Source organism: Chiloscyllium plagiosum, unplaced genomic scaffold (assembly GCF_037043375.1).
Source record: "Chiloscyllium plagiosum isolate Xiang-an unplaced genomic scaffold, Cpla_swu_hap1 HiC_scaffold_9, whole genome shotgun sequence".
NCBI lineage: Eukaryota > Metazoa > Chordata > Chondrichthyes > Orectolobiformes > Hemiscylliidae > Chiloscyllium > Chiloscyllium plagiosum.
In genome coordinates, this window is record NW_028270147.1 from 33,577,503 (window position 1) to 33,590,007 (window position 12,505).

A 12,505-nucleotide genomic window follows, 5' to 3' on the forward strand; every position below is an offset into this window, starting at 1 on the left:
GGATTATGGGAGGAAACCAGAGCACCCAGAGGAAACCTACACAGGCACAGGGAGACTGTGCAAACTCCACACAGACAGTCACCTGAGGTGAGAATTGAACACAGGTCTTTGGCACTGTGAGGCAGCAGTGCTAACCACTGAACCACTTTCCCACCCTAATACTGCATGTCAGATAAACAGTGTGAAAACTTAGAGAGTGTGTAAAGGTCATGAGAGTTGGTGCTAAGTTGGGTTGGATATTATCAGAATAGATATGAAAACTGCTGCTGCATTTCTGGATGGGAAAGCATGTGGTTTGATATAAGAGCAGACAAAACAGTGATCATCAGTGATTTTCAAGCTTTCTTTCTCTTTGGGAAGATTTTACAAATATTGACAGACTCCTAAAGATGATATTAGTACATTCCTGAGGACTATCTGTTCTAACTGGCTTTAAAAGTTTGCCAGATACCCAAAACAAACCATTTGCATGAAACATCTAACAATTGATTTGAAAGTATTAGTCAGTCTGCAAATGAGGAAGATAAAAGTGTTCTATAGAGTATTCAAGACACTGGGCTTGTGAAGTGTTGCCTGGACAGCGACAGAAATTACTATGGACTCTTGGAAAACATTCAGTTCCATAGGATCCTAACTCAGCTCCTCGGCCATGACGTAAACACATGATATTCTATTTGTGAATTCTTTACACCTTAATGAAAAGCATAACTTGTCTTTCTTTGGTGACCTGTTATTTTCCGTCAGTTCATGCAGTTGAGGTGGCAAACAAAACGCCAACTCAGAATTGTGCTGACATCTTAAATTCCCCAATGACATATTTATGGGGCTGTGGTGGCACAGTGATAATGTCATACTAACTAGTATTCCAGAGGTTCCGGAGGATAAGGTTTCATAGTTATAATATTCAGGAATTAATAAGGCTAGTCTCAGTAATGGTGTCCATGGCAAATACAATTAATTGTTATAAAAACCCATTTGGCTCTCTGTTCTTGATGGAAAGGAAATCTGCTGGCCTTACCTGGTCTGGTCTATATGTGACTCCAGACCCCCAGCAATGTGGTTGGACTATTAATTGGCCTCTGAAATAATAAATCAATTGATTCAAGGGCAATTAGCTTCAGGGAAAAAATATTGGCCTTGCCTGTAATGCCACATTCAATGAAAGAATAAACAAAAATACGACTGTCTATTGCTTAATTGTGTGCTTAATCTGATTTAACTCTGAGTTAATTCAATGGTACATCTGGTACAAACATGGACTTGATTATGAAGTAGAAAATCCCAACTTGTTCCCTACCTGACAGTTTTCCACCACACCCAAGTTTAAAAGCAGGACCTATTGATGGACAGAGTAGGACTTCAATGTTGTTCTTTCTCCATGCATTCAAATACTCATCACGGTAGGCCTACACAAAATACAAGAATGCGACCTCAATAAAGGTACCAGTTAATTCTGAAATTAACTTCTCAAGACATTGGAGGTAACTGTTTGAGAACTGAGCTGCCTGAGTATGAAATCTTGAACTAGGGACATAACTACAGAGTATGGGGACACTCATTTAAAGAGGCTGATTCCTTATGCTGTAAGGTCAGTGTCAATTCTGTACATTAAAAACCAGAAGTCACTTAACATTAAGTATTATTCAGCAAGGTTGCTATCTTGAGAACAAGGAAGTTTCACTTCCCTCAGAAATAATCTGAGAGATAGAAATATGTTTATTGTTGGCTGATTGAGTCATTGTTACACACAAGAACCCAGACACCATCATCACATCCCTGGGTATATCCTGCTCCACCAAAAAGACAAAGCCAACAGAAGAGGGGTCCGGCACAATGACGCAATTAAGAAAGAGTTCTCAACATTGACTCTAGAGTCACGCAAGTTTCATTCCATCAGGTCAAATATGGGCAAGGAAACATGCTGCTGATAACCATTATCACTGCCCCTATTGACTGATGAATACATACCTCTCCATGTTCAGGTAGGCACTCAGATGACAAGGGAACAGAATGTTCTCTGCATGGGGATCTCCATGTCCATTGCCAAGAGTCACTCAAAGCTTCTGACTGACCTGACTAAGTCTTAAAGGACATTGCTGCTAGACTGGGTCTGTCACAACATTGTTGTGAAGAAATCAACAATATTTCAAACAGATCTAGCAACTCAATCCATGAACAAAGGGCCATTGGCAACTACAATCTGCAATCTCATGCTCAACATTTCCCCATTCTACCATTACCATCAAGCCAGGAGATCAACCCTAGTTCAATAAAGAGTGTAGAAAAGAGACCTAGAGCAGCACCAAAGATACCAAAACAGATGTTTTCCAAGTTAAGTACAACACAGGAAAACTGAAGCAATCCATGTCCATATGTAGCAAGATTTGGATAATATGCAGGCACAGACTGACAAGTGGCAAGTAACACTCATGTCACAAAAGTGCGAGACAATGACCATCTCCAACAAGAAAAATCTAATCATCGCATCTTGACATTCAGTGACATTACCATTGTTGAATCCTCTGTTATCAACATCCTGGGGGTTTACACTTGACTAGAACTTGACTGGCTATATCAATATTCTGGCTAAAAAGTAGATCAGAGATGAGGAATTATTTTGCAGTGAGTAACCTCCTGACTCCTCAGAGATGTCAACCACACAAAAGCCACAAGTAAGGATTGTGATGAAATGGTTTCCACTTGCTTAGATGAAATGCAGCACTCAAGAAATTCACCAATATCCCAAGACAATGTAGACCACTTCACTGGCAGCTCATGTGATATCTATAATATTCAACTCCTCTACCATGAATGTACAATGTCAGTAGAGTGTACCATCTGCAAGCTGCACTGCAACAACTCACCAAAGTTCCTTAGACAGCACCTATGAAACCCATAACCTCTAATATCTAAAACGTCAAGGGCAGCAGATACATCAGAACACCAACACAGGCATGTTCCTATTCAAGCCAAACACCATCCTAACTTGGAGCTACATACTATTCCTTCATTGTAACTGAGTCGACGATCCCGAAATGGCCTTCGTAGTAACTCTGTGTGTATCCCTACACCACATGGACCGCAATAATTCAAGAATGCAGCTCACCATCACTTTATCAAGAACAATTAGGAATGGGCAATAAGTGGTGACTGCACCAGCAACACACACATCCCACATCCCACAAATGAATTTTAATGCAAGTTTTATTTTAATGCAAGTTGCTTAAAGTAAATTTTAAAAATTAATATTGTTATTGAAAAATCATGTCGTTGCTTGCTTAAGAAACAAATATGTCTCACAGCAATATCTTATCTTACCATTGCAGCATAGTGGAGCTTCCATAGGTCCTTAACCGATCTGTGAAAATATACAAATAAGAAGACTAAAGGTGAGATAGAAACATTTTCTTCTGAATCAAAATACAATGTGCTGATTTTAAGCCTCCTCCTATGGCAGTTCTTTTGGAAAAGCACAGCAGGTCAGGCAGCATCCAAGGAGCAGGAAAATCGACATTTCGGGCGTAAGCCCCTCATCAGGAATGAATTCTTATGGAGGTGGATAGGTTAAGATGCTGAGATGAAAACAAAAGATAAGTGGGGCTATTATTGACGTGTTCCTAAACCCTACCACCTAAATTTAACTTAATTCAGGTACATAAGACTTCAGAGATCAGGAATCTTATTAAATTGTAAATGTCGCCATATGATGCCATTATATCTATCACTGATTAAGAGCTGCATGATCTCAGACTTACCTACAGAAGCCAGTAACTTCATGGCCATTAGAAGGCCCAGGCAAGCTTATGTGTTGCTTCTCTTGCACTTATAGGAATATATTGGGGTGTAAGCCCAGTCCAACTCCGGCATCTCCGAATCAGGAATATATTGGACATGCTCAGTCTCTGTGACCCCCAAAAGGGTGACAATTTTTGCTGATCCTTTTGGTAGTCTATGATAGTGGCAAGTCTTCTCACCTCCTCATCCACACCACCCTCAATTTTCCACTCCTAACTGCAGATGTTTGCATCACTTCCATGTGGTTCAGGCAGGAGTGAGTGTCAAAGAGTACAGTTCAGAGGTTCAACTCTCCCTGACCATCTGCCAAATATTCTGAATGAAGCCATTTTGCAAATTAATCCTTTCACATCCTCCATCAATGGATGCTAGGCCAGAAGACTCACAGATGATGAACTTTTAAAAACCAAATTGCTCTATTTAGATCAAAAGAAATGTCCACAGCATTTTCAATTTTCAAAGCGTTGTCCTGAGAAATTTTCATTAAATTTATTTTTCTCTGTTATAAATGTTGATGTTATTAGTTATGATGCCTCAGTACAAAGAAAGTATAGGTGTCCAAGATCTAAAGAAATAATGCCGACAGCCATTTATTCTTCAAAAGTCATTAATTGTTGACCCTGCCTTCTCTACTCACAGAAGTTGATTGATCTACTCACAAACATGTTCTAATTTTAGTTTGGATTGCTAGAGGAAAGCAATTGCTATGACTATGGTTTATGCAGCTGAAGACATGAACACCAGTGGTGGGAAGTAGGAAGAGGTTTGATACAAAAGTGGTCAGAATTGGAGGAGTGCAGAATTTTCTAGTGTGTTGTCAGGTTGCTATAGGGAGACCTACCCAAGACAGCATGTGGTTAAATTCAAAACACAGTGCCTTCAAATAATGCTTTATGTCTCCAATCTGTGGTACCATAATTTACAAATGTACAAACAGTAATAGACCATTCATCTCCTCAAACTTGCTCCACTATTCAATAAGATGATGGCTGATCTGTTTGTAACCTCAAATTTGCAATTCCACCTACCCTTGATAACCCTTTTGTCCCTTGCTTAGCAAGAACCTCTCCACCTCTGCCATACTTCCTATCGGAAAGATGTTGTGAAACTTGAAAGGGTTCAGAAAAGATTTACAAGGATGTTGCCAAGGTTGGAGGATTTGAGCTATAGGGAGATGCTGAACAGGCTGGGGTTGTTTTCCCTGGACCGTCAGAGGCTGAGGGGTGACCTTATAGAGGTTTGCAAAATTATGAGGGTCATGGATAGGATAAATAGACAAAGTCTTTTCCCTGGGGTCAGGGAGTCCAGAGGACATAGGTTTAGGGTGAGAGGGGAAAGATATAAAAGAGACTTAAGGAGCAACTTTTTCACACAGAGGGTGGTACGTGTATGGAATGAGCTGCCAGAGGAAGTGGTGGAGGTTGCTACAATTGCAACATTTAAAAGGCATTTGGATGGGTATATGAATAGGAAGGGTTTGGAGGGATATGGACCGGGTGCTGGCAGGTGGGATTAGATTGGGTTGGGATATCTGGTCGGCATGGATGGGTTGGACCGAAGGGTCTGTTTCCATGCTGTCTCTATGACTCTATGACTGCTTCCACAATCTTTTCAGGAAGAGAACTCCAAAGCCACACAGCCCTTGAAGAGAAAAAAGTCATGTCATTCAGTTTTAAATGAGCAAGCCCTGATTTTTACAATTGTGATCTCTAATACTACATTCTTGCATATAAGAGGAAACATTTTCTCCTCACCTCTCAAGATTTCAAATGTGTCAATCAAGTCTCATCTTAGTTTTCTAAACTCTAGCAGATATTAGACTCACCTGTCCAACCTTTGCTCATACCAAAATGCACTTATTCTAGGTATTAGTCCAGTAACCCTTCTCTGAACCATTTCCAATGCATTTACATCTTTCCTTAAATTAAGTGACCAATATTATGCTGAGTACTTCAAATGTGGTTTTGCCAGCGCCCTATATAACTAAAATGTAACCCCATGATTTCGTAATCAATTTCCCTCATAATAAATTATTACATTTTCTTAGCTTTCCTAACTATTTGCCGTCCCTGTATACTGACCTTTTATAATTTATACAGAGACATCCATATCCATCTGCATTTTAGAGTTCTGTAACTTTTCACCATTTAGATAATATACTTATTTTATTCTTCCTGCTAAAATAGACATTTTCACATTTTTCCACATTATATCCCATTTGTCAAATCTTTTCCCAGTCACTTAATCAAAATTCTGTTTTGGTTGTTAAATGTTTTTGAAGTTTACTTGTACAGTTTGTTCTTCAGAGAATGTTATCTTCTCAAACTTATTCTGCAATATGATTTATGAATGATCAGCTTTAGCCACGAAAGAGATAACCATCATTTTTATTAAAATATATAAAAATACTTTTCATTCCTTTTTATAATTCATTACTCACCTTATTCTAGTCATTGCTTTGAAACTAGCAGCAATTCTCGGACTCTAGGAAATAAGAATTATGAAAGGACACAATCATGAATGTCATCAGCATTACAGGAAAGATATTGATATGCTCACTGTCATTCTTAATCAGTCAAAGTTAGTACCCACTAGGTACTTTCAGTCTAACAATACAGTTTGCATTGCGAGCGGGGTCTGAGCAAAATGTTCAAGAAGAAGAATACAGTGGCGAGGGAAACAGTCTGTGTTCCAGACTAGTCATTTATTGATGGGTTCAGTGTGCTAATGAACCAATCATTTGAATTAAGACTCTTGCAGTTTTGGGAAAGGGTTTGGAGCAGAATCCCAGGGGTGACTCTGTGCCAAGAAGGACTCTCTGGAGGAAGTAGGTTTCCCAAGTAAAGCAAGGGTGCTGTCTAAAGGGTGGATTCTGTTGATCCGCCTCTGAATAGTGTCTTGGGAGGTGTGAGAATTAAAGGAGACAAATTGTACATGGACTGCTGTGCTGATCACTGCATAATAGTAGAAGATTGTACTGTCAGAGACAGCTCGAGTTAGTCACCATCTAGAACACCAAACATGCAAAACTTGGAATGTGAATCCAATATAAGTGTGCTCTTTACTAGCTTCAGCTGACTAAGCAAACTGTCTACAATGAACCCTTTCATGCTGCATGTGGTCTCTGGTGTTGAGTGAATTCATGTAGTCATTCCATTCATCCAGTGAATTACTTGTGCAAAGTTACAGGGCACAATCACGACCTTTTAGATAATTGAAAGTTATCTCAGCACAACAGCCACCGATCCTGAGAGATGGATCTTTGAGAATGGGCAGCCATGGGCAGGTCTTGACTGGAGAAAGCCGAGCTAATCTGGCCAACAATTGAATAAAAGGTAATTATTTAGGAAACCAAACAACCAAAGTAATGTCATGATAGTGTACTATATCTGCTGGTTTTGGAATGTAAATCATTGGATGTAAAACTATTTAGACAGCTCAGTCTCACTACAAGTAAAGGAAGACAATATTCATAAGTTGTCGGAGAGAGAGAGCGAGACCAGCTTTTGTAATTGATTTTGTCTTTTCTATCTCTGCACTAACTTATAGCTGTTGAACAATATGCATGGGCTTTCATCAAGTGTTGATCATCTGCTTTAAAAATATCAAAGGGTAGTGTGTGGTGTTGGGCCTAAAAATGATAATTTTCAAACCAGACCATTAATGGTTAATTGTTAAGGGTTAATTGGACATGACAATGAGCAATTAAAATAAAGTGGAAAAGTACATGAACAACAGGCCTAATGCAAAAACAGCCTTTAACCACGTGACATTGAATTTTCTGTGACAATTGACACTAACAACTATCGTTCTGTGCCATCACATGTGGCTTGCTTCTTAACCTTTTCTGAGGGTTGGAAAAGTACCACAGTTATTACAAAATGGAAATTCAGCACATAATCTTAGATTAAGAATAGTATTAATATCAGGGATTTTGTCCCACTCACTGGACTTTATACTATCAGTTTGGGGTTCATGAGACTGTTGCTGTGGAACCTGGGAGATTTCTGTGTGCCACTGTCACCAAAGTCCCTAAGGGATAGAAGGCAATGTGAGACTCACTTGTTTACATATGTATGTATATTTATGTAGTTTATGCTAACAGATTTATTCATTAGTTTGCATGCATCTCTAATGTATGTCAAGAGGATTAAGCTTATAATTTGCTTCACACTGAAGTGTATTTATCTCCTTACTTTTATTTCCTTAAAAAAACCATTACCTGTAGATACTTTCAGTAACAGTGCTCTTTTTATATCTTCTAATTTCAACAATGGTATTGTTTGAGACCAACCAAACATTCCAATGCAGTGATTGTCAAGACATACATTTCTAATGCCTTATTTGTTTTCCCCTCAGCCAAATCCATTTGTGAGCAAACGTTTGTACTTACAAAAGGCTTCAGAATGTAATACAAGAACTTTTTCATTGCTTCAGGCACAGAACATATGGATATCTGAAACTTCATACTGGGATCTATGACATCTCCTTTACTAGAAAATCCAAGCAAGTTTAAGTAGAATTAATTGCGTTCATTTTATATATTCTTTGTAAAAATAAAATCTATCACTGCTAAGAAAATTTGTATTTATTAAAACATGAAACCTCAACTTTAGAAAGAAACTGACAAATTACAACAATCCTAAAGATGGATCTATGAATGAGGGATTACTGCTTTATGATGACTGCATAACTGTTCTGCTTTAATTAGATGATATGTCTGCATATTTATTATGTTTTAGGAGTCAATCATTAAATTGGTGACCTATTTTTCTGTTATCCCTGTAAACCATTAGACATAGGAGCAGAGATTAGAACACTCAGCCCATTGAGTCTGCTCTGTCATTCAATCATAGCTGATCAGTTGCTCAACTCCATTTTTTTCTCCCCATAACCCTTGATCCACTTGACAATCACAAACCTATCTATCTCTGTCTTAACTATATTCAATGACCTGGCCTTCACAGCATTCTGTGGCAGTAAATGCCATCGATTCACCACTCTCTGGCTGAAGAAATTTCTCCTTCTCTCCATTCCAAAAGATCTTCCCTTTACTCCAAAGCTGTGCCCTCAGGTCTTAGTCTCTCTCTGTTCAAGTACAAGTGAAATTTTAACAACCAGGTGAGTCTTCACTGAACTCCCGAGAGCAGTTGAGAGTGACTCTCTCGACGTCAAGGCTGCATTTGACAGAATGCGGCATCAAAAGGCATTCTCTAATATGTGTGACAAACAAATACTGCATTTATAGTGGGTTTAGGAATGAGCGTACTATAATTTACACTTACACATGCAGTATTCAATTAGCTGTAATGAAGGAAAATCCAAAGCATATAAAATAAATTATTTTTGCTTTGACTAATTTAGATATTTCTGAAGGAAGAAGTGAATATAGATTAGATTCCCTACAGCGTGGAAACAGGGACTTCGGCCTAACAAGTCCACACCGACCCTCCAAAGAGTAACCCACCCAGACTCATTTCCCTCTGACAACATGGGCAATTTAGAATGGCCAATTCACCTGACCGGCTCATCTTTGGACTGTGGGAGGAACCAGAGAACCCAAAGGAAACCCACGCAGACACTGGGAGAATGTGCAAATTCCACACAGACAGTCACCCAAAGCTGGAATCGAACCGGGGTCCTTGGTGCTGTGAGGCAGCAGTACCAACCACTGAGCCACCGTGCCACCCAATTGGACATGATTTATTCTAATGAAACGTATTTCAACTCAAAACTTTAGCTGTTTGCCTTTTAACAGATGCTGTCAGACCTGCTGTATTTTTCCAGCAATCTCTGATTTTGTTTCAGATTTCCAGCATCCACAGTTCTTTGTGTTTATTTAAGATTTATTCCCTGGTGGCCTGGAGTCACAATATCCATTTCTAAGAAAGCTGATTTATTTTTCCATACGTCACATTTTATGGAATTTCATAGTTTATTGTAGTTTTGCTTTAAAGACAATGTATTCTCAAAACATTACAGTTCTTTTTGATATTAAGAATATTACTTCATATGCTAATTATCTCAAGTTTTGTTTCATTGAAAGGCATACACTGTGAACTTTAGATAATGCAATTTTTTTGAATTCTGTATCAATATAAGTAAAAGCATGATTCCTACACAAAAACTGAAGGATATTCTGAAACATCAGGGTACTGACTTTAACATTTATCTAGTATCACATTTATCTAGTATCACATTGTATATCCTTTATACAACAATCACAGAAATATTTGGAACACTTCAAGTCCATTCTTTACACTGTCATTCATAAATGTAATTGATGAAGATGAGAAATATGATATGGACAGTAGCCATCTTTCTCCTCTTCTGGATGAGAAAAGTTCAGGAGCATGCCATACATGCCCTTAACAAAGCCAACTACTTATAACACCTTCTGATAAGGAAACTTCGCAGGAGCATTAAATAAAATATCACAGGAGATCTTTAATAGGGCAGGTGACCAAAATCTTGGACAAAAAGGTAGTTACTAAGAGGACTTGAGGAGTGTCAGGTCATAAGATATATAGGAGCAGAATTAGGCCATTCAGCCCATTGAGTCAGCTCTGCCATTCAATCATGGCTGATATGTTTCTCAACCCCCTTCTCTCCATAACTCTTGATACCTTTATTAATCAAAAATCAGCCATGATCATTTTGAATGGTGGAGCAGGCTTAAGAGCTTAACTGTATACTCCTTTTCCATTTCTTATGGTCTTTTGGTGTTTTGAATGTGGTAGAATGTTTTCCTCATCTTTTGTTCACAGGGTTATTTGAGCTCTGATTATTCAGTAAATAGAAACTTTTCCTGTTATTAAGATATCTGTTTAAAAGAATGCGCGGGGATCTCCGAGAAATGTATAAAACTCTAACAGGATTAGATAGGAAGGATGTTCTGAGTGACATGGAGTCCAGAATCAGGGGTCACAATCTAAGAACAAGAGTTAGGCATTTATGATAGAGATAAGAAGACATTTCTTCACCCAGAGAAAGGTAAGCCTCAAAGTGGCTGAGGCAAAAACATTTAATGTTTCCAAGAAGGAGATAGATATATTTCTTAGGGCTAAAGGGATCAAAAAAAGTTGGAACAGTGTACTGCGTTACATGACCAGCCTTGATCGTATTGAATGGTGCATCAAGCTCAAAAGGCCAATTGGCTTACTCCTGCTTCTATATTCTATATTTGGTGCATTAACTGTGTAACAACACTGACTGTCTCTGCACAGAACCTGACTAAAAGGTTTCTGTGATTTCTCTTCCATTTTAATCACATCTGCCCTCTACATTTGATTTTAGTATCCCTCGTGTCCCAAATTTGAATAAAAGACAGTCCGAGACTTTTGTGCCTCAACCATTGTGTAGCATCCAAAGAACAGATACACCCACCCCTGTATCTCATTTAAAATTCCTTTCCTTGCCTATTTATCTGAATTCATCTTGTGTATCTTTTTATCAGTTCATTTGTGGGATGTGGACATCACTGGCTGGGCCAGCATTTATTGCCCATTCCTAGGTGCTCTTGAGAAGGTGGTGGTGAGCTACCTTCTTGAATCACTGCAGTCCACCTGCATTTTCTGCAAAGTCCGTGGAGCCAAATACCTGCTATGGGTCTGCTTTAACCGTCAAGAAGAATCCATCTTTCTCCTTAGTATCCTCTAATGTCTTTAGGCTTTTAGACTATACAAATAGGCATGGAGAAAGTGAGGACAGCAAATGCCGGAGAGTCAGTGTCAAAAAGGGTGGCGCTGGAAAAGCACAGCAGGTCAGGCACCCATTCGGAGAGCAGGAGAGTCCATTTTTCGGGCATAAGCCAGATGAAGGGCTTATGTCCAAAATGTCAATTGTCCCTGGATTCTGCTTGACCTGCAGTGCTTTTCCAGCACCACCTTTTATAACTATGTAAGGATCTATGTCATAGAGACACCAAATAACAATGAATTGGACCCCAAATCTCTAAGGTTCCAAAGATGTCTGCTCTTACAGTACCTTAAATATAGCTGTGTGCAGGAAAACTTGTTAATATTCTCTCCCTGGATGTAAACTTGATTTTACGAAAGAGTAGCTGCAGTGACCAGACCCATAGAAATGGAGGCAAGCAGCAAAGAGCACTTGCAGTGAAATTCAGTCGCTGGACAACAGTCCAGCAATCTGATCACAGATATGGGGAAGAAAATCTGCAGTGAAACCAAATAGTAACAGAGAGAAGGAGGTGAGAGACTCAGAGACTCACTTAGGTTGGCATCACAGAGAGGAAAAGCCCATTCAGCACTGATAAAGCATAGAAAAACATTACAGCAGGGAATGTTTAAAACTGCAAGAAAATCACATGGTCACAGATCTAAAGTGGTTCAGATCTTTATGGATTAGAGGCCTTTACAGGAAAGGAGAGGAATAGGGCTTCAGAAAGTTAATCAGGAGAAAGTCAGCAAAGAAGAAGGGCCCAATCGATTTGTTTAGGAGATCCTAAAGGAAGATAAGCCCAGTCAGTATTACAAAGGGTCATGGGTGCTGACAGAAACCAGTTCAGAGTTGTGTCAGGAATGTAACAACAGTCCACAGCAATGTGTGTATGTGTAAGTGCACCTACATGTGCCCCTGTGTATGTGTGTGTGTCTTTCAAATACCATTTTGATGAATAAGTAATAGTGGTGCACAAAAAATAATTCCAATTTTGCATCCATGGAATATTGGGTAATTTTTCCACCCAGAG

The 12,505-nt window shown here is 39.0% G+C and overlaps 1 protein-coding gene across 1 annotated transcript in view; it reads right to left on the minus strand.

Moving 5' to 3' along the window:
• The window catches only part of LOC122554712 (fatty-acid amide hydrolase 1-like), a 69,469-nt gene that overhangs the window by 4,581 nt on the left and 52,383 nt on the right, over window positions 1–12,505 (minus strand). Inside the window, exons 12-15 of the mRNA XM_087990317.1 lie at window positions 8,189–8,288; window positions 6,236–6,279; window positions 3,319–3,358; window positions 1,298–1,406 (exon numbers count right to left, since the gene is read on the minus strand). Of these exons, the coding sequence (XP_087846443.1) occupies window positions 1,298–1,406; window positions 3,319–3,358; window positions 6,236–6,279; window positions 8,189–8,288 (293 nt within the window). The remainder of the gene's footprint in view (window positions 1–1,297; window positions 1,407–3,318; window positions 3,359–6,235; window positions 6,280–8,188; window positions 8,289–12,505) is intronic.